The following is a 21,511-nucleotide window of genomic DNA, read 5'->3' as shown; positions in this document are numbered from 1 at the left end:
GGGGTGAACTGAGTCATACAGCTGGCCTGGGGAGGGGAGAAGGAGGGAGATGATGTTTTCTTTTTGCTTGTTATGGTTTGTGGCTTTCTTTTCTTGTGGAATGGACTAGGGATGGGTTGGTTGGGTTAGTTCAATACATTTTTGACAACATTTTGTGTGAAGACTTGCGCTTGTGTTGGAACTCTTGATGCTGCTGGCACTCGCTTGCACTACTTACACCACTTGGACACTTTCTTCGGCATCCTAGAGCCAGATATTCATCGAACTCAAGCAACCCCCTGCCGCGTGTGGAGTTTCCTCCCCCAGAACATCCTTCTCAGTAAACCCCCTTTCTTGTTACTCCCGCCTGCACTCCCTCCTTGCCTCACAAGTTGGGGCCTGTTGCCCGCCTTCTCATACCCACCACCCTGAACCATTTCCCTCCCCACCTCCCTAGCCGTAGTTGTCGCCCTCTTCGCAGCTAGAACCTCCGCCCCGATAGTCTCAAACACCCCTTGTACCCCTTCCCCCGTCCTGGCACTAACCTCCATCATACATCTAACCCCCATCTTCCCGGCCGCCTCTCTCCCCTCATCCTCGCTAACCTCTCTCTCCTTGTCATTGTCAAATTTATTCCCCACCAGCACCACTGGATAAACCCTCCTGTTGGCGCTATTGTTCGGGGATGGTGTGAGTGGGTTGAAATGTTCCAAGATGAATTCCACCACCCCTTTCGCCAACCTGAAAGAATCGGCGCTTGCCGTGTCATAAACCACAACCGCCGCCTCGGTGATGGCCAGTGCTTGCTCCAGCAATGGGTTCGAAGATGACTGATTGGAAGGGAATTCTAGCGCGTGGATGATGTATTTCTTTTTTTTGCTGTCCCCTGTTGTGGAGGGGAGGAGAAAGATGGGATGTCGGCAGCTTCCTGAGTGGGACTCCCCTGATGGTGACGTTGTTGTTGCTGTTGTGGGTTGGGTGGCGGGAGGGAATGTGCCTTGCGAAAACTTCAAGTCTGTATAAGATAGCGAACAAATGGGAGGGGATAGGTGAGAAAGGGGGCGTACTCTGCTCAAAAGAGAGGATTTCCCTGCTCCTTTCGCCCCGAGGACCAACACGCGGAGTTCACCTGATGGTGGGTGGTCTTCTTTTTCTTGGGGTTGCCTGCGGTTTTGGGAGGAAAGTTGGATAGTTGCCTGTGGGGGAGGGGGCGGTCTCCTTCTGGGTTCTCTTGGTCTGGTAGCGGTGGCGTCGTCGTCTGAGGAGGGGGCGTCTTGCCAGCGGAGGACGGCTTTGAGGTATTTGGCCTCTTCTGCGGTCCAGACGAAGGAGGCGACCATTTTAGTAAAATAGACAAGTCTTCTTGCTAGATGGAGTCAGGTAGGTGGTGTGCAAAAGAGATTACGGCGTTGAACAGATGGTGATGGTGTAAGGTCAGTGAGCGATACAGCAAAGATGTGGATGTTTGGAATATTGAGCTTCTATTAGGATGTCAAGGACGCCCGTCAAGACATCACATCAAGGAGCTGACATAGCCGGCGCCACTTCCCAGCTTTGAAGAATAATGCATTGACTTCGCGGCCCCCATCGCAATACCATAGGTGGGCTGAACGCATCGCTGAACGGGAGCGCATTCTGGCAAATGTCACCTGTAACAGAGGCAGGATTCGGCCGAATTTGGCAGAGGAGAGATCTCCATAGATACTCTGGTACAGGTTTTCTTGAAGAACGGTTAACCAGCTGGATATTTGGATATCTGGATATTTGGATCTTTGCTACTGGTCATCAGTCGTGAGGCACAAGACATGAGCAGGCCAATCTGTTCAAGCTCCCACCATCAGCAACAGCGGGGTAATGGTAGGCAGCTTTTCACGAAACACAAGAAAAGTGTCGTATAACGTGCCATTTATCAAAGTGATTGTGGACACCACCCACTGAAAGAAAATAAAATGGCAACGGGGTTGGGTGTGATGCCGTCAGCAATACTGCGGCGTGGAACGGTGATAATTGGCATCTGGGTATCCAGATCGGGACGAATGGTGGGTGGTCAGTCGTCTGAACAAGACCCTGGTCAGCGGGGGAGGATCCCGACGGTGAGATGGCGAGGCTCTGTCATGCTGGCGTGAGATTTAAGCTCGGGAGGCCCCAGCCGAGCGGCAAAGGGGGCTTCGACCTGATACACTTGTTGCTGCCATCCCATGGCTAACGCTGTGTTGCGTGGTTCAGCGGAGGGGCTGCAGTAGTCGACTCTGTTGCTGCAGGTCCGTCTATTTATCGCGCGTTGCGTTGTGTGGCGAGGATTGTCGATGGTGACAGTTGCGAGCAGCTGGGAGGGGACCGGTGACCTCAACTGCAACCTCAACTTGATTGGCTATTAATAGGCCGCCGGCAACATTTTTCAAGTTTGGTGACGTCGGAACGATTGAAAGGTTGCAGACCGTTGATGAGACGAACTCTTGTTCACTAAGCCAAACGGTGTATGTGAACGTTGCTTATGGATGGCAGGAGAGGGGCATGATGATCGTGATGGAAAGTTGACACACCTAGGCCCCGCTGAAGGGCGCTGTGGCATCTCTTGGCCCCCAGGGTTGCTAAGCTTCGACCCCAATGCAACAGAACATCGCGCTTGGGGTCAGCAATCTGCAACATCTCCCCCACCATGGCTCTGGAATCAAGAATTCGTGCTCACCCTGTGCGGGGGCCTTCACATGGGGAACATATGCCCTTTCTGGAAGCCATGCGCCCTCTCCATATTCTCTCTCCGACAAAAGACCTGGTGTCGACGTGAGATGAGGCTCCAGGAGAGTTATCAAGGACAACCGCTCGGCCAAGAGATCACCCGTCCCTCAATTCCCATAGCCCATCAACCTTCAGCCCTATCGGCCTCCCGACCGAGACCCCCTTTGGCTTGCCGTTCTCTTGTGGCTCTTTTCGTCCCCGAGACTGAGGGTCCCAGGCACCACTTGGACCACTCAAACACCATCTTGACCTCAGCCGCACTGGTACCTGGACTTACAGGCGCCCAGGCCTGCATATTGGCTTTCCCCTCGTCACTGGAGCCTTGTTGTCGTCACCTAACTGCCAAATCCCGACAGGTTGCCTGTGTCTTGTCGTCTTTGTTTCGTTACTTGTTCCTTTTCTCTCCGGATCTGGGTTGACTACCATGTCATGATACCTGGCAATGGATCCTTCCTACCCACCGAGACCAAGACCTCCACTCCGTTCTGCCACTTCAGGCTCTGTCAGCAGGATATCTACCGTGTCTGACATTACCGACTTTGACAACTTCCGCGACGAGACAGGGGCCGTAATCCCCCCACGGCCTTCTTTGGTGTCACTCCAGTCAGACGACAGCCTACGACAACAGTTTGGGAAACGACCCTATGGTTCTGCCGATGATGTTGGCCACACTTATGGGGGAGCCTCAACCGGATGGACGTCGTTCATGGGCAATGGAGGCGGCGCATATGAGCCAATATCATCGCCCACCCTCATAGCACCACCTCAGAATGCCGGCCCCAGTTTTGCCCAGAGACAGCAACAACGACGCCACGATGCGATTCCGGAAGAGGAAGACGGTATTGACCTTGGGTTAATGAAGTCCGCTGCCCCGTTGGGAGGCGAGGAACCACCAGCACCCGGCCCGCGAGTCTCTAGAGCACCAACGTTCGATGTTAGCAGCGCGCTGGGCCCTGCGACAAAAGCCGATGAAGAGTTCTGGAAGGCAATACAGGAGCAAGAGGCACAGGGGAAGTTGACGGGGGGCTTGGGGAAGGGCATCAAAGCGGAAGCGACAATCACGGAAGATTATTTGCTGGCAATAACTCCCGTGACGGAACGACCCCCGAGCCGCACATTCTCCGTCTCGAGACGCAGCAGGCGGCTATCTCACACTGACACAGTGAAGAAAATGGCACAGAATGAGGCCAACAAACGCGGAGAAGTAATCGAGGTGGTCATGACAGAGGACACCGGCACTCAGTCCAAATTTGATCTCAGCCTGGTTGGTGGCCATGATCCGAACGTGGAGGACGAGCCAGGACAGTTTGCCATGAGGCAGACGACCTTTCCAACAAACGCCAGCAAAACAGAGGTCTTTTTTCCACAGCCCAACTGGAAGCCATTTTCCATGAGATGGCCGTACTTGATATGGTTGATTGTGGTATCCATTGTTATGGCCGTATCCGTGGAAATCCTCTACCGAAGCTCTGCCCAGGACGCCCTGGTCAAATTTCAATCACCCAACGATATCTCGACCGCCCAGTACTTTGCTGTCAAGTTTCTACCGATGGCCATTGCGGCCACATATGGTGTCATGTGGCAGGTTACCAACTTTGATGTCATGCGTCTTGAGCCGTTCTATCAGCTATCCAAGGAAGGAGGAGCACTGGCGGACGAGTCCATCAACGTCGAGTATCTGACACAATTCGTCTGGCTGCGTCCATTTCGGGCCATCCACTGCAAACACTATGCTGTAGCTGTGTCGTCAACAGCCAGCTTGCTCGCCAACACATTGGTTCCTGCCCTTGGAGCCGCCTCTTTGATCATAACCCCTGACCGCAACACTCGTCTGGACCGCCCTCACATAGAAAAGAGCATCCTCATACACCACGTCTGGTCCCGTCTTTTGACAACCTTGCTCGTCATCATCGCCGCCTTTGGGTGCGTCCTATTCTATCAGCTCCAAACCCGCCGGTCTGGCCTATTAGCCGACGTCAAAGGCATCGCTGGCCTCGCCGCCATGGCAACAGTCAGCCACATCCTCATGGACTTCAAAGACATGGACGTAGCCACCCACCAAGACATTCACAGCAAACTAAAAGATCATCGCTACGTCCTCCGCAACTCATCCCTCGCCCCAGACGACACCAACCCCCCTTCCATCCAAGAACGGGAAAAATACACCAAAAACCACCTCTCTGCTAACCCTCATCCCATGATGCTCCGCCCAGCCGGGGCATACCCCTTGATATCCGGCATCTTCGCCTTCATCGCCCTCATTCCCATATTCCTCTTCACCCCCGCCACAGTCTTGACCGACCGCGCCCCCTGGTTAATAACCGTCTTGGCCGTGTGCATCAAGCTCTCCTGGGGAGCACTAGAGACAGACGTCCGCCTCATGCAACCATACTACCTCCTCTCCCAACGACACGCACCCCCAAAGACGCTAACGCTCGATTACACCGCCATGCCCTTTGGCTGGGTAGCCATCAGAGGCCTAATCAACAAACACTGGCTAGTCTTCTTCGTCGGCTTCGGCACAATCCTCACAGAGATCCTCACCGTGCTGGTAACCTCCCTAGCAACAGTCGAAGGCCGTGTTTTCATCTCCTCCGCCCCCACAGCCACCGCCACCTCGTTGGATCTCAACGCCGGACAGGAGACAATTCCATCTTTCTGGATAAGCTTCACGCTTGCTCTGTTGATTCTGCTGTATATGGGGGTGTTGAGCGTCGTTACCCATTTGAAAAGGAGGAGGGTGTTCTTGCCGAGGCAACCGAATACTATTGCGAGTGTGCTGGCTTACATACACCAGAGCAAGATGCTTTATGACTTTGTGGGGACGGCCAAGTTTGGGAATAGGGAGATGGAGGGGTGGCTGGAAAGAGTGGGGAAGAGGTATGGGCTGGGGTGGTTTAGGGGAAGGGATGGGCAGAGTCATTGTGGGGTTGATGAGGAGGAGCTGGTGAGTGAGTGGAGGGTTGGGTATGATTACAGTCGGGCGACGAGGCCTTGGGAGGAGGAGGGGAGGAATTGGTTGTAGGGTTTTGCTTGGTGTGTGTGTTGGGGGGGGGGAGGGAGTTTGTAGTTTAGTTGAGGGTGAGATAATGCTAATTTGATGATGAATGCGATGAACAAGCTATCTGGAAAGGGTGATGTCGTTGTGATTATGTCTTGGTAAAATACAGGCTAGGTACCCGAGCAATTGCATTTTTTGCCGACTTGTTCGATATATACGTGAATCTACACTTCTAGGGGATGCATGGAGCTGGGGTAGGTGGTATAACAAGCTCGAGGAGATGACATTTGAAACTGGGATGGGCCATAACAGCAAAGCTAGGATAGATAGTCTTGTAGTCTCGGAAAACTGAGTGTTATCAATCAAACCCGAGCTTCCAATAGACTTTAAATGCTGGGATAAAGGATGTTTAAAAGCTTGGATAGACGGCATGGAAAGGTTAGGAAGTGTTGAAACCATGTTTCTTTCACCAACGGATTTTTCACTTTTGACACACTGGAACAATGACACGATCTCAAGGATGTCTTATCACCTTTCAAGGATCCCTCGGATAAGCTGATGTTAGTGTGCCTGTCCCTCTGTCGACAACATAGCTGTCTTTACAGGGGATCTGCAGCTAGACATGTATGTGAGAACTGTTTGACATCTGTATGCAGACCATCATGACTTTTGGAGCTAGTCCAGGCCTTCAAAGTAATTGGCTAAAAGCTGAAATTACGAGATATAAACCCACAAATGTGGCTGTTCTCTTCAGCTGAAGAGAATATAGTACAAAGACGCGTGGCATCAGATCACTGCGGTGGCCAGCAGTCCACCACCACCTAGACATGACGCTAGCGATCTCTTACAGAGGTGTACACCAAAATGTCTGATTGGTTCTCCCATCATCTCATCGCTCTTTGAGCAACCATCAATGTTGACGATGGGATCTTAGGTGTATGTAGGTAGTCCCTGCATACCAAACATGCAAAGTCCCTTTGTCATCTTCAACGCCTTCCCGATGCCACCTCCCACTGCCAACTCTTTCATCAAACATGATCTCACCTCTTTTACCAACCACCTCATCCAAAAAAAAATCCAAAAAAAACCAGATGACATCCCGCCCAAAAACAGGGCCGCCCGTTTCCTTGCCCGCCAAGAAGTTCATAAGTGCTTTGCCAAGCCCAATGTACACAGCCCCGGATTCCTGCTACGTCATCAGCCCGATCGCCAATCACGCTCCTCCACAGATTCTCAGACACACAGAAGAGAACATACTGGGCTTTTCTGGTTGGTCAGGCCGATGGGTGAGGCCCCTTGCCGATTTCCCGCGATGCGGCATGGCTGAGAAGGACTGGGCAGGCTGATGACGTCGGCCTTCATTAGGTGTGAATGTGGTTGAGTGTTCCTTGCTGGGCTGGTGGGTTTCCATGTTTCAGGGTGTGGGCCTTATGGGACAAATACAAGAAAGACATTCCAGCTGCTCTGGATGGTGGATGAATTTCCCTTTCTTCTCATCATCCGGTGATTTTGATACGTTTATACGTTTGTCCCACAACAGTCAGGCTCTTCAAGATGGCCCGGACAGGCTTCATCCACCACTTTGGCACCTTCTTGCTGTTTTCAGCCACCGTCTTGCTGATCATCACCTGCATCTCGGCCCCAGTAGTGAGATCTATCGCTCTCCTCAAGGTCGAGCTCCCTGGCGGCGGGACCAACAATGGCGGGTTCAACTTCCTGCCCGATCTTGCTGATGGGGAGAGTGGACGGAACGGAAACGATCCCTCGGTTACGTTTGGTGTTTTTGGGTATTGTTTGAATGATGTCCTTGGGTAAGTTGACCTCCTCTCTTCACTCCACCGCTCACCCCATGATGCTAAATGACGAGTGAAAAACAGAGGCCAATGCCCCCGCCACCTCGGGTACTCCCCCCTCGGCATCATCCAGGGCCTCGTCGGCCCCAACCGTGGCCAGTCGGGCAACCCCAACTTCTCCCCCGAGCAGACCTTTGGCGAGTTCTACTCTGACAACTCGGTGCGCACCTCGCGCGCGCTCACAAAGGCCATGGTCCTCCACCCCATCGCCGCGGCCTTCAACTTTATCGCTTTTATCCTTGCGTTGGGCGCGGGTATGGTTGGATCGCTGCTGGCGTCTCTTGTTGCTGTCTTGGCCTTTATCATCACGGCTGTGACCTGCATCATTGACTTTGTCCTGTTTGGCATTGTGAGGAGCAATCTGAGCAATGGGTGGGATAGTGACGATGAGGATAGCTTGGGGTTGCAGGTGGAGAGGGTTTACTATGATAATGCTGCCTGGATGACGCTCGCGGCTGCGGTGTTGAGCTTGGTCGGTGCTGTTGTTGTTTTCTTCAGCTGCTGCAGTGGGAGGATTCATAAGAGGAGGGAGAGGAAGAGGGCTGTGAAGGGGGAGGTGCCGGCTACTGATTATGGGACTCCTGTTGCGCCCAGGAGGAGGCGGAGATGGTTCTAAGGGTCCGAGGATGCCCTGATGATTAACACTGGTGTAGAGGGGAGAGTGGTGAGAAGGAGTAATGAGTCGATGATGTGAGAGCGGAAGACGAGAGGAGAGGAAGTGGTGGATGGGGTGTTTACTCTTCTATATGATACCAATGTCTGTTATGTAATAATTGGGGTTCGATGTTTTTATTTTATACGACGATACATACTTGATATTATGAACACACTCTGGCCCTGGTTCATCTGTGATGTTGACATTTGTCAGATGTGTTATGGAGACTTCAAAGAAGGTAGTGCAGGTACGGCGAAGTTTACTTGGTTAAAATCATGAGTTCGTCCTTTCAATCATTGATCAGCGGCTGTGGTGTAAGATCTGAGCATCACTGCATCTCCCTCACAAGCCGGGGAGGCCCTGGAGTTGCCGACAACACAAAAAAAGTGTTGGACGTTGAGACCATGGCGATTTTCTCAGCGGAGTGGGGCCAGCCGAATGTTTGAAATCTTTGTGCGCTGATTGGTGAATGGCAGCGGAAGAAGACCGGGGTGGAGCAACCCCGCCAATTCCCGAGGCCGAGAGTCGAGAGTGCACGAAACCAGATTGGGGCATCGCACGCCTAATGGTTTGCTGTCACCTGCCTGTGAAGAGACGCAACTTTCTTCGGCGTTCGCTGTCCTTGATCCCACCTCGGGCCCAGATTTCCGGAGGCGACATTTTCTTCTCATTTATATACAGATTGTGCCTTTCTTCCTCCCACTCCGAATGCTGCCCTGACCTACCGATCGACCGACTGCCAATCTGTTGAGCCTGTCAGGAAACACCGGACCCTTCCAGCCCGCCCCAAAAATCCAGCCATCAATCACTGTCGCATCGCGGCGGCGGACCTCGCTCTCTCTCCTCGTGCGGCACGGCCCCTGACGGCTCGATCGGCGGTGGTCCTGAGAGAATACGTTTCAGTTCGAGAAATCCTTCAACTACGGCTGAGAACCCTCGATTGACTCACGTCACTCTTCGATCGGTCGCCCGCTTACACTCTTTCTCAACTCCTCCAACTTTGCCACACGTTGCTGTTGCCATCGTCCAATATGTCTTTCTCTAGCCTCGTTCAGGACTTGTCCCTCCGCGACAACGGTGTAGCGCGCAGACGAGGTGACGCCTCCGTTTCGACCGTCAACGACACTGCTTCCCGCACATCGCACATCTCGAGAGCCATGTCGTACGCCAGCACTTCTGCCACGAGCGTCAGCATCTCTGGTGATATCTCGAGTCAGCTGCATGCTGGTTACAGCCATCCTCTTGCGCGGTCATGGCAGGCCGAGCGCCAATTGACCAAGGTGCGCCTTTTGGGATTGCTCGTCCCCGCAAATATCAGCTGACGCCTTTTGTTTCTCAGTCCATGCTCATCTACCCCCTTTTCGTGTCTGATCAAGACGATGAGGAGGTGCTTATTCCCTCTCTCCCGTGCCAATACCGCCGCGGTGTCAACAGGCTCATTCCGTACCTTGAGCCGCTCGTCCAGAAAGGTCTCCGTTCCGTCATCCTGTTCGGTGTGCCATTGAGACCAGGGACCAAGGACGCCCTTGGCACCTCCGCCGACGACCCGCAAGGTCCCGTCATTCGCAGCATCCAGCTTCTGCGCCAAAGATTCCCCCATCTTTATATCGTTGCCGATGTCTGCCTTTGCGAGTACACTTCCCATGGCCACTGCGGTATCTTGAGGGACGATGGCAGCCTGAACAACCAGCTGTCTGTTGACCGTATCTCCGACGTTGCGGTCTCGTACGCTCGGGCTGGCGCTCACTGCGTTGCGCCTTCAGACATGAACGACGGCCGCATCCGGGCCATCAAGCTCAAGTTGATTGAGGAGGGTATTGTGCACAATGTGACGCTCATGTCGTATGCTGCCAAGTTTTCCGGATGTCTTTACGGACCCTTCCGCGATGCTGCTGGCTCGGCGCCCTCGTTTGGTGACCGTAGATGCTACCAGCTCCCCCCTGGAGGTCGTGGCCTCGCTCGTCGGGCCATCATCCGTGATATCAGCGAGGGAGCCGATATCATCATGGTCAAGCCGGCTTCTCAGTACCTGGACGTTATCAGCGATGCTAAGGAGCTCGGCAAGGACCTGCCCATTGCGGCCTACCAGGTCAGCGGCGAGTTTGCCATGATTCACGCGGCGGCCAAGGCTGGTGTTTTTGACCTCAAGGCCATGGCGTTTGAGAGCACAGAGGGCATTCTCAGGGCGGGAGCGACCATCATCATCAGCTACTTCACACCAGAATTCCTGGACTGGCTGAGCAATTGAGCGGGTGTCAGAATGATACACACAGGAGCGGGCACGGAGTCTGGGCGTTTTGGGAGCACATGGATTAGAGCCGGGGGTTTTCATGGCTGTGACGTTAAACCAAAAAGTAGTTTCTCCAGGAGTTGCGTAGGTACTATGTTTGGAGCAGCACGACTGATCCTAGACGCGCCTCTTGCTGCGGGCGCACCGACAATGTTATTCATATCTCTTCTCTGCGTCTTGACTGTTGCTGATGGATACTGATGGATACAGGGGACCCACAGACACAGTTCGGACTTTTGAGGGCATACCTCGGAATGCCCGGCTCTGTTCTCCAGGCTCTGGATCGAGCGGCACTCGGCGGCAGTGGAACAAGAGGAGAAGGGGAGATCGGGATGTGGGGGTCCGGGGAACAACGGTGGGGCGACCCGAATGCTTGGTTCAACGTTCAGGCCCCTGGCCCCCTGGATTGGTAAACCTTATTTCGTCCTCACTCTTGTTGTCTGGGAGACTTGAGTTGACCTGACTGGCTGATATTGGATAGCAATCGGTCTTATCCCCACAAGCGAGCACTATGCTTCCTTTCATGATGGACCTGTTTGATTCCCCAAGGACCATCCATTGTGTGTGGTTTTGCTGGCATGATGTTGGGCGAATCAAGACCTCATCATGAACATCAGTCAGCATAGCCCCTCATGTAGAGACTCTAGCCTTGTGCTGCAGATATCTCGGATGAAACGCCAGGAACCGAAAATAACCGGCGGAAGGGTACGACTGTTGGTGACCGTGGAGAGTTGACGCTAGATGCTAGCCACCGTTTCGTCTTGGTTAGCCCCCTTTTCTCTCGGCATGGCAAGAGGTTGGGTTATTTCTGTAGGTTCATATCATCTCAATGTCTTCTGTTCTTCCTCTCATTTATTTTCCTTCTGTGTTTCGTTCTCTTGTCAGTTAGAGCCGTGATTATCTCTTCTTCATTTTCGAATCGCAAACCATCCTCAGCCGGCTGGTCAAATACTCGGTGCCGTCTGGGTCCTGTACCCGTTTTTCCCCTGACCGGAAACAACAAGCAAATCATGGCGGGATACACCCCCCTCACATACCAGGAAACCCTCAGCCTCCCTTCTTCTTCTTCGTCCTCTTCATCCTCCTCATCCTCCTCCTCCTCCTCCTCATCATCATCATCATCATTTGACGAAACAGAAAAGTTCATCCCCGACCTCGAAACACACGACCCCCTTTTCACCCTCCCGCCACCATCCCCCTTGCCTCCCCGTCACCGCCCACCACGCTCCCTTTTGAAACGCACCCTCATCTTCCTACTACCCTCCTTCCTCCAACCAGGCTACGTCCAACCAATCCCCAAGTCCCCCACCGCCTACCTCGACGGCATCCGCGGCCTGGCCGCTTTATTTGTCTTCTTCTGCCACTACCTCTACACCTGCTACACCATCGCCACCGGGTACGGGTATGTCCCCCCACCTCCCTCCCTCGACGACAGCGACGGTGACTTCCACAATACATCCTCCTCCGGCCCCTACAACGAATCCCCCTTCCACAGCAGCACCACCACCACCACCTCCCTCCCCCCCAACCCCTACACACCAGACCACCTCCACCCTTTCAAGCTCCCCTTCATCCGCCTTTTGTACTCCGGCCCCCCGATGGTGGCCGTGTTTTTCGTCATCTCGGGCTACGCTCTATCCCTCAAGCCCCTCACCCTCCTCGCCTCCCAAAACTGCTCGGCCTTCTCCACCGCCCTATCGAGCCTCATCTTCCGGCGCTGCCTCCGCCTGTTCCTCCCGCCGGCGATCTCCGCTTTCTTCGTCGTCATCCTCACCCGGATGGGTGCCTACACCGCCATGGGTGACTTTGCCGCACTGATGAAATGGTCTACTGTTCGGAATGTTTCAAGAAGAGCGCACTATGAGGGCGCTGAAACTCGACGGCCAGAGCCAGATGCTGAGACTGGGGAAAGGGGGTGGGGGAGATTTATGCATGTCTGGGATTGGGAGGGTGGCGGGCGGGCTGAACGAGGATGGATGTTCACCTCTGGACTATACCTGTCGAGTTTAGGGCTAGCATGATTTTGTTTTTGGTGCTCGTCGGGACGGCGAGGGTGAAGAGGGGGGGTGAGGCGGTGGGCTGGTGGGGGGAGGGGTGGTGGGGTATTGTTTTGGGAGCGGGAGGTGGGAGGTGGTGCTTTTCTTGTGGGGGATGGGGTTGGCGGAGCGGGATGTGTGGAGCAAGGACAGGAAGAGAAAGCAAGGAGGGGGGTGGGGGTGGGTGGTGGTGAGTCTGGTGGGGTTGTGGTTCATGAGCCAGCCTGATGTGGGGAGCGAGAGGACGCCTGGGTGGGTGACGCTTACGGACATGATACCGGGGTGGTGGGAGGAGGAGGAGAGGTATAGGTACTACCAGAGCCTCGGGGCGGGGTTGTTTGTGATGGCTGTGGGGAGGTGTAAGGGGTGGCAGGGGTTTTTTGCCTGGGGACCGGTGCAGTATCTGGGACGGATTAGCTATGCGATGTACTTGATGCACGGGCCGGTGTTGCATACGTTTGGGTATGCTGTTGAGAGGTTTGTCTGGACGAGGATCACGGGGGTAGAGACGGAGGGGAGGTATGACCTGGGCTTTGGTCTGGCGGCTCTGGTCATTGTCCCGGCGGTGATCTGGGTGTCGGATATATTCTGGAGGGGGGTGGATGCCCCGGTCGTGAGGTTCGCGAGATGGGTGGAGGGGGTGTGTTCTGTCAAGGAGTGACGCGGCGGGGGGGGGGGTTTGATGATTGGATTTTATGTGCTACGTTGCTTTTGTAAGAATGGTTTGGGAGTTTGGTAGCGGGTGATGTCGTCTGTCTTGGATATTGCTTGCTTACACAATAATGCCGCCATAATGTTTCACCACTGCAAATGAAGACATGTAAGCTTCCACTGACATTGATGTAGTTATCTGTCTCCAGGCCAAGCACTTTATTATCCGGTGTTACGGATTGTCTTTTATCTTAACGTCTGGACCCCTCATTGCTTGAACTCAACGTCTTGAAGGACTGACTGTTAAGGTCTTGGAAACCTGTTTCAAACACCAAAGGCTTTAAAGTTTTTCTTTCTTTTTTTTCTCAAAGTCTAGAAAACATGAAAATGCAATGCACCGTCCAAGGGTGTTTGTTATGTTACACAACCAATGTGTAAAAAGTGCAGTAAATCCCACTCATGAAGCTCAGGTGTGTTAGCGGTGAATAGGTTGAATTTGGTCTCAAATAAAGAAACTATCCCAACTGTTAAAATAATACAAGGAGTGTCTTTTCGGTCTCGCAGTTTCTCTTCTCTTTCTTAGTCTGTCATTGCTGTGGTTTGATGTGTTTTGTTTTGTTTTGTTTTGTTTTGTGTGTGTGTGTGTGTGTGTGTCCCAAAATTCCACCAAAATGAAGCGAAAGGGCTCTTTGATATCAATAAAAACTGTTTAACCGTGAACAAACATTCCCATAACAAAAAAGAATAACAAGAAACCCCATATCCAAGAGAACATCCCGGCCATTCAAAACGCCCTTTGAAATCAAAGTTCAAGAAAATAACTCTCGGCCGGCTGTCAGCCTTGATTACCCCCTCGGTTTTACACCCCCAAAGCCAACCCCTCCTCCACCTCCTCCAACCGTTTCAAATCCCCCCCCGCCGCCTCCACCGCCCTCGCCAACCGCTCTTTGAACTCCCTCGCCTTCTCCTTCGCCTCCTTCTCTCTGCGCAACTTTGTCTTGCTGCTCCCGCTCGGCGCGACCCCCGTCATGAGGAGCTGCTTGTCGTTCGGCGTGTAGTTCACAAATGACCCCCCTCCCCCTCCACCACCATTATGCTCCACACCACCCATACCGGCCAGTGCCGCAAGCGACGAACACGACGCTGTCCGGCGCGTGGATTTATGACCTCGCGACGATTGGGAAGGAGAGGCGAGAGAATGGAGGTTAATCTGCGATGAGGAATGCGAGACCCGACGGCCGGTCCAGGAGCGGCGTTTTCTTATTGCGGCGGAGGATGATTGGGAAGTAGAAGGGGGGTCGAGGAGGGTGCCTGAGGGGAGGGCGGTCATGCTTGTTGATCTCCGGTGTGATCTACCGCCAGGGGGGATAGGTTTGGAGGAGGTGGTGGTGGTTGTTGTTGTTGGGGAGGGGGTTGTTGACGAGCCGGAGGCGACGGTGCGAGTTTTCCTTGGGGACATGCCCGGGCCGGAGGTGGTATAGTGGTGGTGGCGGGCTCCTGAAGAAGGGGCGCGGGGTTTGGGACGCCGGGAGGAGGAGGAGGAGGATGATTGTTGCTGTTGCATCTGGGCGCGGTATTGAGGGTGGAGGACTGCAGAGTTGGGCCCGCGGGGTTGGGGCATGTGAAGCATTAGGTTTTGGGAGACGGAAAAGTCTTCTGCTCCGGGGGGGAGGGGGTATTCGAAGGAGTTGGGGGGGAAGTGCATAGCCAAGTTGAGGGAGGCGTCACGGGGGTTGGTGGTGGTGGAGGAGGTGGTGGGAGGGAAAAGGTTGGTTATCGGGTCGGTGTCCATTGCGTCGATGCCGGTTGTGTCCCCCCCGTTGGTGTTGATTTCGCCCTTGGGCGCAAACACGCCGCCTGGGTATTTTCGTTTTCTTTTGGCTTCGGGTGGGATGGTATGGCTGAGGGGGGTTTGGAGTGGGGTCTGGGGGATGTTGTTGGTGTTGTTGTTGATTGGTAATGGCGGGGGGACTTTTGGGTGTGTGCTTACTTTTGGGGTTAGCCAAGGGTGGTGATATGCCCGGGTTTGCCGCCCCTTCCTCTTCTTCTTATTGTTGTTGCTGCCATTCATCAGTTGATCACCACTGATGGTCTGTGGCTGCGATGAGGTAGGCACCGCACCGGTCAGTGGTGGAGAAAGGGGTAGTTGTGATTTGGTGAGATCCAGATTGACAGGTCTTGGTCGACCTGGCCGAGGCTTTGCTGCCCCTCCTCCCATCTGGGCAGAAGAAATGACGGGAGTCGAAATGGATTCTTGCTTGATCTCCATCTGTTGCTGTTTTGACTTGCCCTGAAGTGTGGAAGCCGCTTTGCTGCGGAATCTCGAACAGAAAGCCCCTAGGCGACTAGTCTTCTTGGGACTGCTTGCCAGAGGAGTGGGCGAGGGAGGAACAGAAGCGGCTGGCTGAGGCACTTCGACTTTTGTCGCGCGCATCGACAGCCCCTCGAGCTTGAGAAGCTCCGAGTCTGACACGGTTCCTCCACCGAGAGCTTCTCCAAACCCGCTGGTGGTATAGGGTAGGCCGTCAACCTCGGTATCCGGTTTGATCTTGAGGTCCCCAATATTGGTCGTCGATCGTTGAAGTCGCTGTGCCTGTTGCTGGTGAAACTGACGAGGACGGGCAATGATAGGGGAGTTGACGGCACCCTGCCAGCCACCGGCAGGCAAACTGTGGCCATTGACGTTGCCGTGGATGGCTCCCGGTGGCCCGAAGTTCCCGTGAGTCCCAGCCGCACCACCACCGCCAGTCTCGGCGGCGATGGGCATCGACAGTGATGGTTCGATGGACGAGAGCTGTGGCGACATGGGCAGGCCAGAAGCGCCGCAAAACTGGCCGAGGCCGCCGCCCCCTTCCGCGGTAGTTTCCGAGTCGGAGCCATCGAACATGACAAATTGGTCAAAGAAATCGGTCGATCCTGCCTCGTCCATGTCATGGCTGTAGAAGCTGCCGCTTTGTTTGTTCCCCGCGAGGGGTAGGCCGCCAGTCACGAAAGCCACGCCCTCGACGCCAGCCATTGTTTGTCGTGGTCGGTAGCGAATCGCAGTCTGGTCGAGTCGGCGCCGTAGGTCCTGCTGCTATCGAGCTCTGGTGCTGGTGCTGTGCGGTGTGTGTCTTCTGGTAACGAGTATTTGACTGTTCCAGTATGCCATGTTGGGGGCAAAGAAAGAGAAAGAAAAAAAGGGGTCTGTTGTGTGCTGGTGTTGGTGTAGGGGTTGAGCGGCAGAAAAATCAACAAACCAAGCCAACCTGCCACGGCAACACAAGGTATGGAAGCGTTTAGGGGTGGGATGGGGGTGTTCAACACATTTGTACTTGAGGGTCTCATCAGAAGAGGCCCCTGTCCTGCCGAGGAATGGGTGGGTTGCTTCGACACGGTGATCCATTCCAGGCGCATCACACCCACTGGATCTCGTGGTGGGCTTGGGTTCTGGCCGTCTCGAGGCACCCCCCTTGACGCCTCATCAGTGGCGTCTCGTCCAGTGAGGTGGAGAGCTGTGGGCAAGCTTACCAACAAAACAAAGGCTTACTCCCGAATTCCTTGTCTTTGAAGACCACTAGCGAGCATACTGTGCGGTAGCTTCTCAGCACGCAACAAAGGCATCGGCTCTGACTGGAATGCTAAGATACCCCCGCGGGTGATATGTGCAAGCGATTGTCATTCACACGAGAAGCCCCGACACAATAGCACCATCCCAGCTGGCACCTCTGTTGTCGCTGGTTTCGAACATCTCGTCGGAAAGTTCTCCGAACTCTACCTGTAGAAGTATGTAAAACCAAAAGTTCAAGTCAAAAAGTGAACAGGAGACACTGACCAATGACTCCTCCCTTGCCACGACCTATTCATCCACATCCAAGGCAAACATAATCACTGACGAGATCCACTTGTGAAAGAAAACAGTGTGGCCAAGAAATAAAAGATGACAAGGAGCGAGCTCCCCGTCAACAATGAATGGTGATGCATTGCCGTGTGTCCAAAAAAAACTCTAATCAGTTTGTTTCTCGTACATTGTTGCAACCATGACCCCCTCCCCATTCTTCCCGCACTATGCCAAAAAAGCCTTGAATGTGCTCCCATAGCACAGCTAAAAAAAATAAAATAATAAAAATAACACAGGAAAAAAAAAGGCCTTTGTGTGTAGAGACTGCGCCGGCTGAACAAGATGATGGTGCTCAATGGCCCTTTTGGCACGTCCATGTGTCTAAAATGTTTTGCAACGCCCCTGTAAAATGGTGGTGTGGGTATTCCCCAAAGTTTTGCCCCCATAAGCCAAAAAAGAATGCCCAAACTCCTCGATATATGCAACAAAAAAAACCAACAAAGACAAGCTACACAAGCTTCTCTCCTGAGAACCCCTGACGCCGAAGCCTTGGATCATCGCTCGAACTCCTGTTGAAACACCCAGAAAGTAAAGAAAAGATAAAAACCCTGTAATGAGCAGACGGCCGCCGATTTGTAAGTGGTGAGATGGGATCGATCGGCTGGGGTATCATATATCCATATATGTTGAATATCAAAACCAAAATGTACAACAAGAACGGACCCTTCTAGGGTTGAGTGTAGGGTGGTGGTGGTGGCGGCATGGACGAGGATGAGGGTATGGTGGGCCCAACAACAGGTGAAGAGATGGCCGACGTCATGGCAGAGGAGACGGTGCTTCCGTGGCGCGACTTGTCTCTCTTTCGCATTCTGGGGCGGTTTCTGACCACGTTTTGGCAGCGAAGCGCCGCGTCGACGGACAACCGGTACCGGAGAGCGACACCCCCAATCGATTGCTTTCTAACACCGCTGGGAGCATGTGCGTGGCGTGCAGATGACACCAAACCGTCAAGCGCAATATCACCGGTGTCGTTTTCGTCCACCTCCAAGCTGCTGTCCCAATTTGGCATGGCACAGTCTGGGTCAACTTCGATAACGACGGGTTCACCCACAGGAGGTGCCAACCACGGTCTTGGGATGGTCGCTGCAGGCGGCGGCGGCGGTGGTGGCATAGGCTCGCTGCGTACATTGCACTGCGTTTCGTTGTCAATCATGGCCTGTAGGCGAGCCTGCAGTGCACGCGCGCTGGCATGTCGACGGAGCTCCTTAAAGTCGAGTCGTTTATCCTCGGGCTTCTCAGCTGTCTCTGGTAAAATAGTAGGTGGCTGAGACGATGTGGGTTGTTGATATTGTTGATCCACCTCCACATGTGCAGGAAAAGGCGTTGTAAACGTTTCTGCGGCGATGGATGGCGTCTCAGGCACGACAGGAGGCATCGATTGCAATGGCGAAGGGGCCATTGGCAGTGACGACTGTGCATTTACACGGTTGCTGTGTTGCAAGTTTTGCTTGCTCAGCTCGCGGGCCAACCTGTCGACGGTTGATCGTCCTGGGGGTGATGCGTTCCCAGGTAACGGTTCGGGTGATGGTGAATCGGCCGGCTGTGGTGACGATGAGGCTTGGCGCGATTTCTCCCTATGTCTCCGATAACGCTGTCCATTGTGCTGATGATCTCGGTGCTGGCGTTGAGCTCGTTGTTTCCTCCACTCTTCAATTCGACTGGCAAATTCGACTTCCTCCTGCTGCTCGTCTTCATCCTGGTGGTGCCCATTGTCTTGTCGGGGCGCCCTGCCTTCGTCTCGGTTGTCTTTGTCCCCCTCTGCATCGTGGTTGAGCGTCGAGCGCCAGTGTACGGATTGGCCGTACATGGCTGATTGACGCTTTTCGAGTTGGCCGACCCAGCTGGACGGGCGACGGCATACGGGAAACCGCTGTTCGGGACGGGTTTGACGGGGGGGAAGGGGAAGGGTAAGGGTAAGGGGAAGGGGAAGGGGAGGTCGATAGTTTTATGAGGGCTTGGGCGTTTTCCCTATTTCCTGCGCTACCGAGTAGTGTATTCCTGCGCGGGCTTGAGCGCCGTGGCGGCCACGCTGAACCGGCGTGGCTCTCGTGGTCGGGGACTTGGCAGCAGACGGTGGATGGAGGAGATGTCGGCTGCGATCAATTATGCAGACTATACACTGACTGACTGGCTGAAGGACTCGAGAAGAAGACAAAGACAGGAAGGAAAAAGGAGCTGTCTCATCAGCTGCTCAAACACGCAAAAAGAGAGCCCTAGGCCGGGTTGAGCAAGGTGTCGGCTTGGGATGCTGCTGGTGTCAGGTGGCGAGCGGTTTTCCCAGGAAACAAGCCCGCGGTACGCTAGCGGCCTCAAGCTTGGTGATTGGTTGAGTTGTCTGCTGCAGGCCCACCTTTGCGCTGGGTGGGCTCGCACTGTCTGGAGACCTGACTGAAGACGTGCGGGTGACCCAAGCCGTCGGAGAGAGCTGGGAGGTGATTGAAGAGGAAGCGCGCGGCGTGCGTTGACCAGTCAAAACCCACGCTAACCTCTTTGAATCGCCACACCGAGTTCAACAAAGTTGAATGAAATGATTGCTGCACCCTGATCCTTTCTCTCTGTTGACTGTTGACTGACTTGGTCAATCGATTGATTCCTGCTTTACTTGATACGCTTCACCGAGATGCCGGACGACGGAAGGAATTGAGATGCCGTCGAATGCCCTCAGGTTCGGCTTGAACTGCTAGTGTAGGAAACTAGACCAGGTAGTGTTGAAATTGGGCTCTTGGGAGCCATGGGCCGGGTCTGGAGCAGCTGCCGGTTCGAGCATGTCAGCCGTCAGTCAAGCAGGATGCCGGCCCGTTGGGTTTGCTCCGGGCTGAGGTTGCACTGCTGTTGGAGAGGTCAACTCCTGATCCTGGCACTGGCATCCAATCGAGAAGGCCCAGACGGTGCGTGTGCACTGTGGCGTTCCAGCGCCCCGGGCCCCTGGGGCGGGCGGTCACAAGGGTCAAGCTCATATGAGTAAGACAAGTGTCAGCGCCCGTTTCCTTATCTTTGTTAGTTGCATCTGTGAACGACAAATTGCTTCGGAAACCGCGCCGGCAGAGGGCTCCGTTTCATGCAACATTGTTGAAGATACAACACAACATGTTTGCATTTCACCCGACCGCCCATTGCACGACACCCCCGTCGGCATTGTTTCAAGTCCCACCGGTGAAGGTTTTTAATATCAACCAGACCCTTGGGCCACCTCAGCACCCGACACTGCGAGAGGTTCATCTCATGATGTGGGGGCCGCACGGGACTCTTTCGGCACTGGGTCCGGCCACCGCACCAATCGGCGGGCTGAGACGGCATGCGGCTTTCCGGCGCTGGGAAATGGACCTTGAGAGAGATCCCCGCGGTTTGGCCAGCCGGTCCAAGCTCTTCCAAGCTCTTCTCACTTTCGGCACTGCTTTGGCGATATTGCCCGTGACAGCCAGATCAGACTGCATGTGTCAAAACCGTCAGACGAGGCAGCCAAGCTTCAGTCAAGCTCCTCCTGTCCAGCCGATCGCCAGGCACTGGTGTCGTGTACCGTCACAGTGCGGCCCTCTGGACACCTTCTTCATGCATCCCATCTGCATGCCGCGACGCGGGAATTGACTGATGACAATACACCACTACCTACTACACTGCCGACCACACACAGCCCTACGGATATCTCTGACTCTCCTCAACGATCTGCACGTCCAGCCCAGCCATGTCTCAATCTATTTTCTATTTTTTTTGCAGGACCTACTATATAGTGTACACTACCACTGCGGCGCAGCATCGTGTCCGTCTGGAGAGCTGGAGCACACCTCCCTCGGCTCCAGATGTTGGGGTCCAAACGTTTTAACCCCACACCGCTGCGTTGTCAGAGCTGTCAAAGCAAAGCAGTTGCCTCTGCGAATCGTGATGACGATCTGCGTCCATCTGCCGTTCGTTGGGAGACAAGAGGGAGGCCCCGCGCTTAATGACACCATCTGCAGATGAGATGCTCTTTGGGCCTCTTGGGCCTCAGTGATGGCCGCCCTCGTAAGGCGGCCGACTCGGACTTACCACACCATCGGGTTCAATTGGTTCGGTGAGTTGCTATGCAGCCTCGCGTTTGGTCGTCGTCAGTTGTGTCTTTAGTAGCATTCTGATCATCAGTGCAAGTTTGCAACTTTGCTTCAACTCAACATCTCCTCGCCCAACCCACTCACATGCAGTCCATAGGTAGCCATAGGGAAAGTTCCCCCCTCTTCTGTGCCGGCCTCCCGAGCAAGAAGCCATCTCGTATGTATTATTATGTGGGTGTATGCCCGATGGGGCACCTATTCTCCAAAACAAACAAAGAACCTATAGTTCCCTTTGTCTTTTCCCCCCCTCGACACACTCCATTCTCTTCGGCTACAATTGGAAAATTGTCAATCCTTTGTGTTTTTTCTTGTCGTCTCGTTTTTGTTGTTGTAGGTCAGGGA

At 54.1% G+C, this 21,511-nt stretch overlaps 6 protein-coding genes across 6 annotated transcripts; 4 read left to right on the top strand and 2 right to left on the bottom strand.

Annotated features, from left to right (window-relative positions):
* Window positions 1–3,160: 3,160 nt before the first annotated feature.
* On the top strand, window positions 3,161–5,743 carry PODANS_2_1390 (uncharacterized protein; the record flags this gene model as incomplete). Its single annotated transcript, XM_001910848.1, has 1 exon — window positions 3,161–5,743. The coding sequence occupies one exon, from the start codon at window positions 3,161–3,163 to the stop codon at window positions 5,741–5,743; it is 2,583 nt and encodes an 860-aa protein (XP_001910883.1).
* A 1,530-nt stretch (window positions 5,744–7,273) lies between these two features.
* On the top strand, window positions 7,274–8,188 carry PODANS_2_1380 (uncharacterized protein; the record flags this gene model as incomplete). The annotated part of the gene is made up of 2 exons (XM_001910847.1): window positions 7,274–7,530; window positions 7,597–8,188. The coding sequence occupies 2 exons, from the start codon at window positions 7,274–7,276 to the stop codon at window positions 8,186–8,188; spliced, it is 849 nt and encodes a 282-aa protein (XP_001910882.1).
* Window positions 8,189–9,258: 1,070 nt separating this feature from the next.
* PODANS_2_1370 (uncharacterized protein) lies at window positions 9,259–10,475 on the top strand (the record flags this gene model as incomplete). Its single annotated transcript, XM_001910846.1, has 2 exons — window positions 9,259–9,507; window positions 9,567–10,475. 2 exons carry the CDS (start codon window positions 9,259–9,261, stop codon window positions 10,473–10,475), a joined length of 1,158 nt encoding a protein of 385 aa, XP_001910881.1.
* Window positions 10,476–11,527: 1,052 nt separating this feature from the next.
* Window positions 11,528–13,214, top strand: PODANS_2_1360 (uncharacterized protein; the record flags this gene model as incomplete). Its single annotated transcript, XM_001910845.1, has 2 exons — window positions 11,528–12,521; window positions 12,589–13,214. 2 exons carry the CDS (start codon window positions 11,528–11,530, stop codon window positions 13,212–13,214), a joined length of 1,620 nt encoding a protein of 539 aa, XP_001910880.1.
* An 849-nt stretch (window positions 13,215–14,063) lies between these two features.
* Window positions 14,064–16,600, bottom strand: PODANS_2_1350 (uncharacterized protein; the record flags this gene model as incomplete). The annotated part of the gene is made up of 2 exons (XM_001910844.1): window positions 14,064–16,280; window positions 16,340–16,600. The coding sequence occupies 2 exons, from the start codon at window positions 16,598–16,600 to the stop codon at window positions 14,064–14,066; spliced, it is 2,478 nt and encodes an 825-aa protein (XP_001910879.1).
* Window positions 16,601–17,751: 1,151 nt separating this feature from the next.
* On the bottom strand, window positions 17,752–18,891 carry PODANS_2_1330 (uncharacterized protein; the record flags this gene model as incomplete). Its single annotated transcript, XM_001910843.1, has 1 exon — window positions 17,752–18,891. One exon carries the CDS (start codon window positions 18,889–18,891, stop codon window positions 17,752–17,754), a length of 1,140 nt encoding a protein of 379 aa, XP_001910878.1.
* Window positions 18,892–21,511: the final 2,620 nt, after the last annotated feature.

The sequence above is a fragment of the Podospora anserina genome, chromosome 2, assembly GCF_000226545.1.
Source record: "Podospora anserina S mat+ genomic DNA chromosome 2, supercontig 2".
In the NCBI taxonomy this organism is placed as follows: domain Eukaryota; kingdom Fungi; phylum Ascomycota; class Sordariomycetes; order Sordariales; family Podosporaceae; genus Podospora; species Podospora anserina.
Note: the sequence above shows the minus strand (reverse complement) of the source record. Positions and strands in the feature narration are given on the sequence as shown.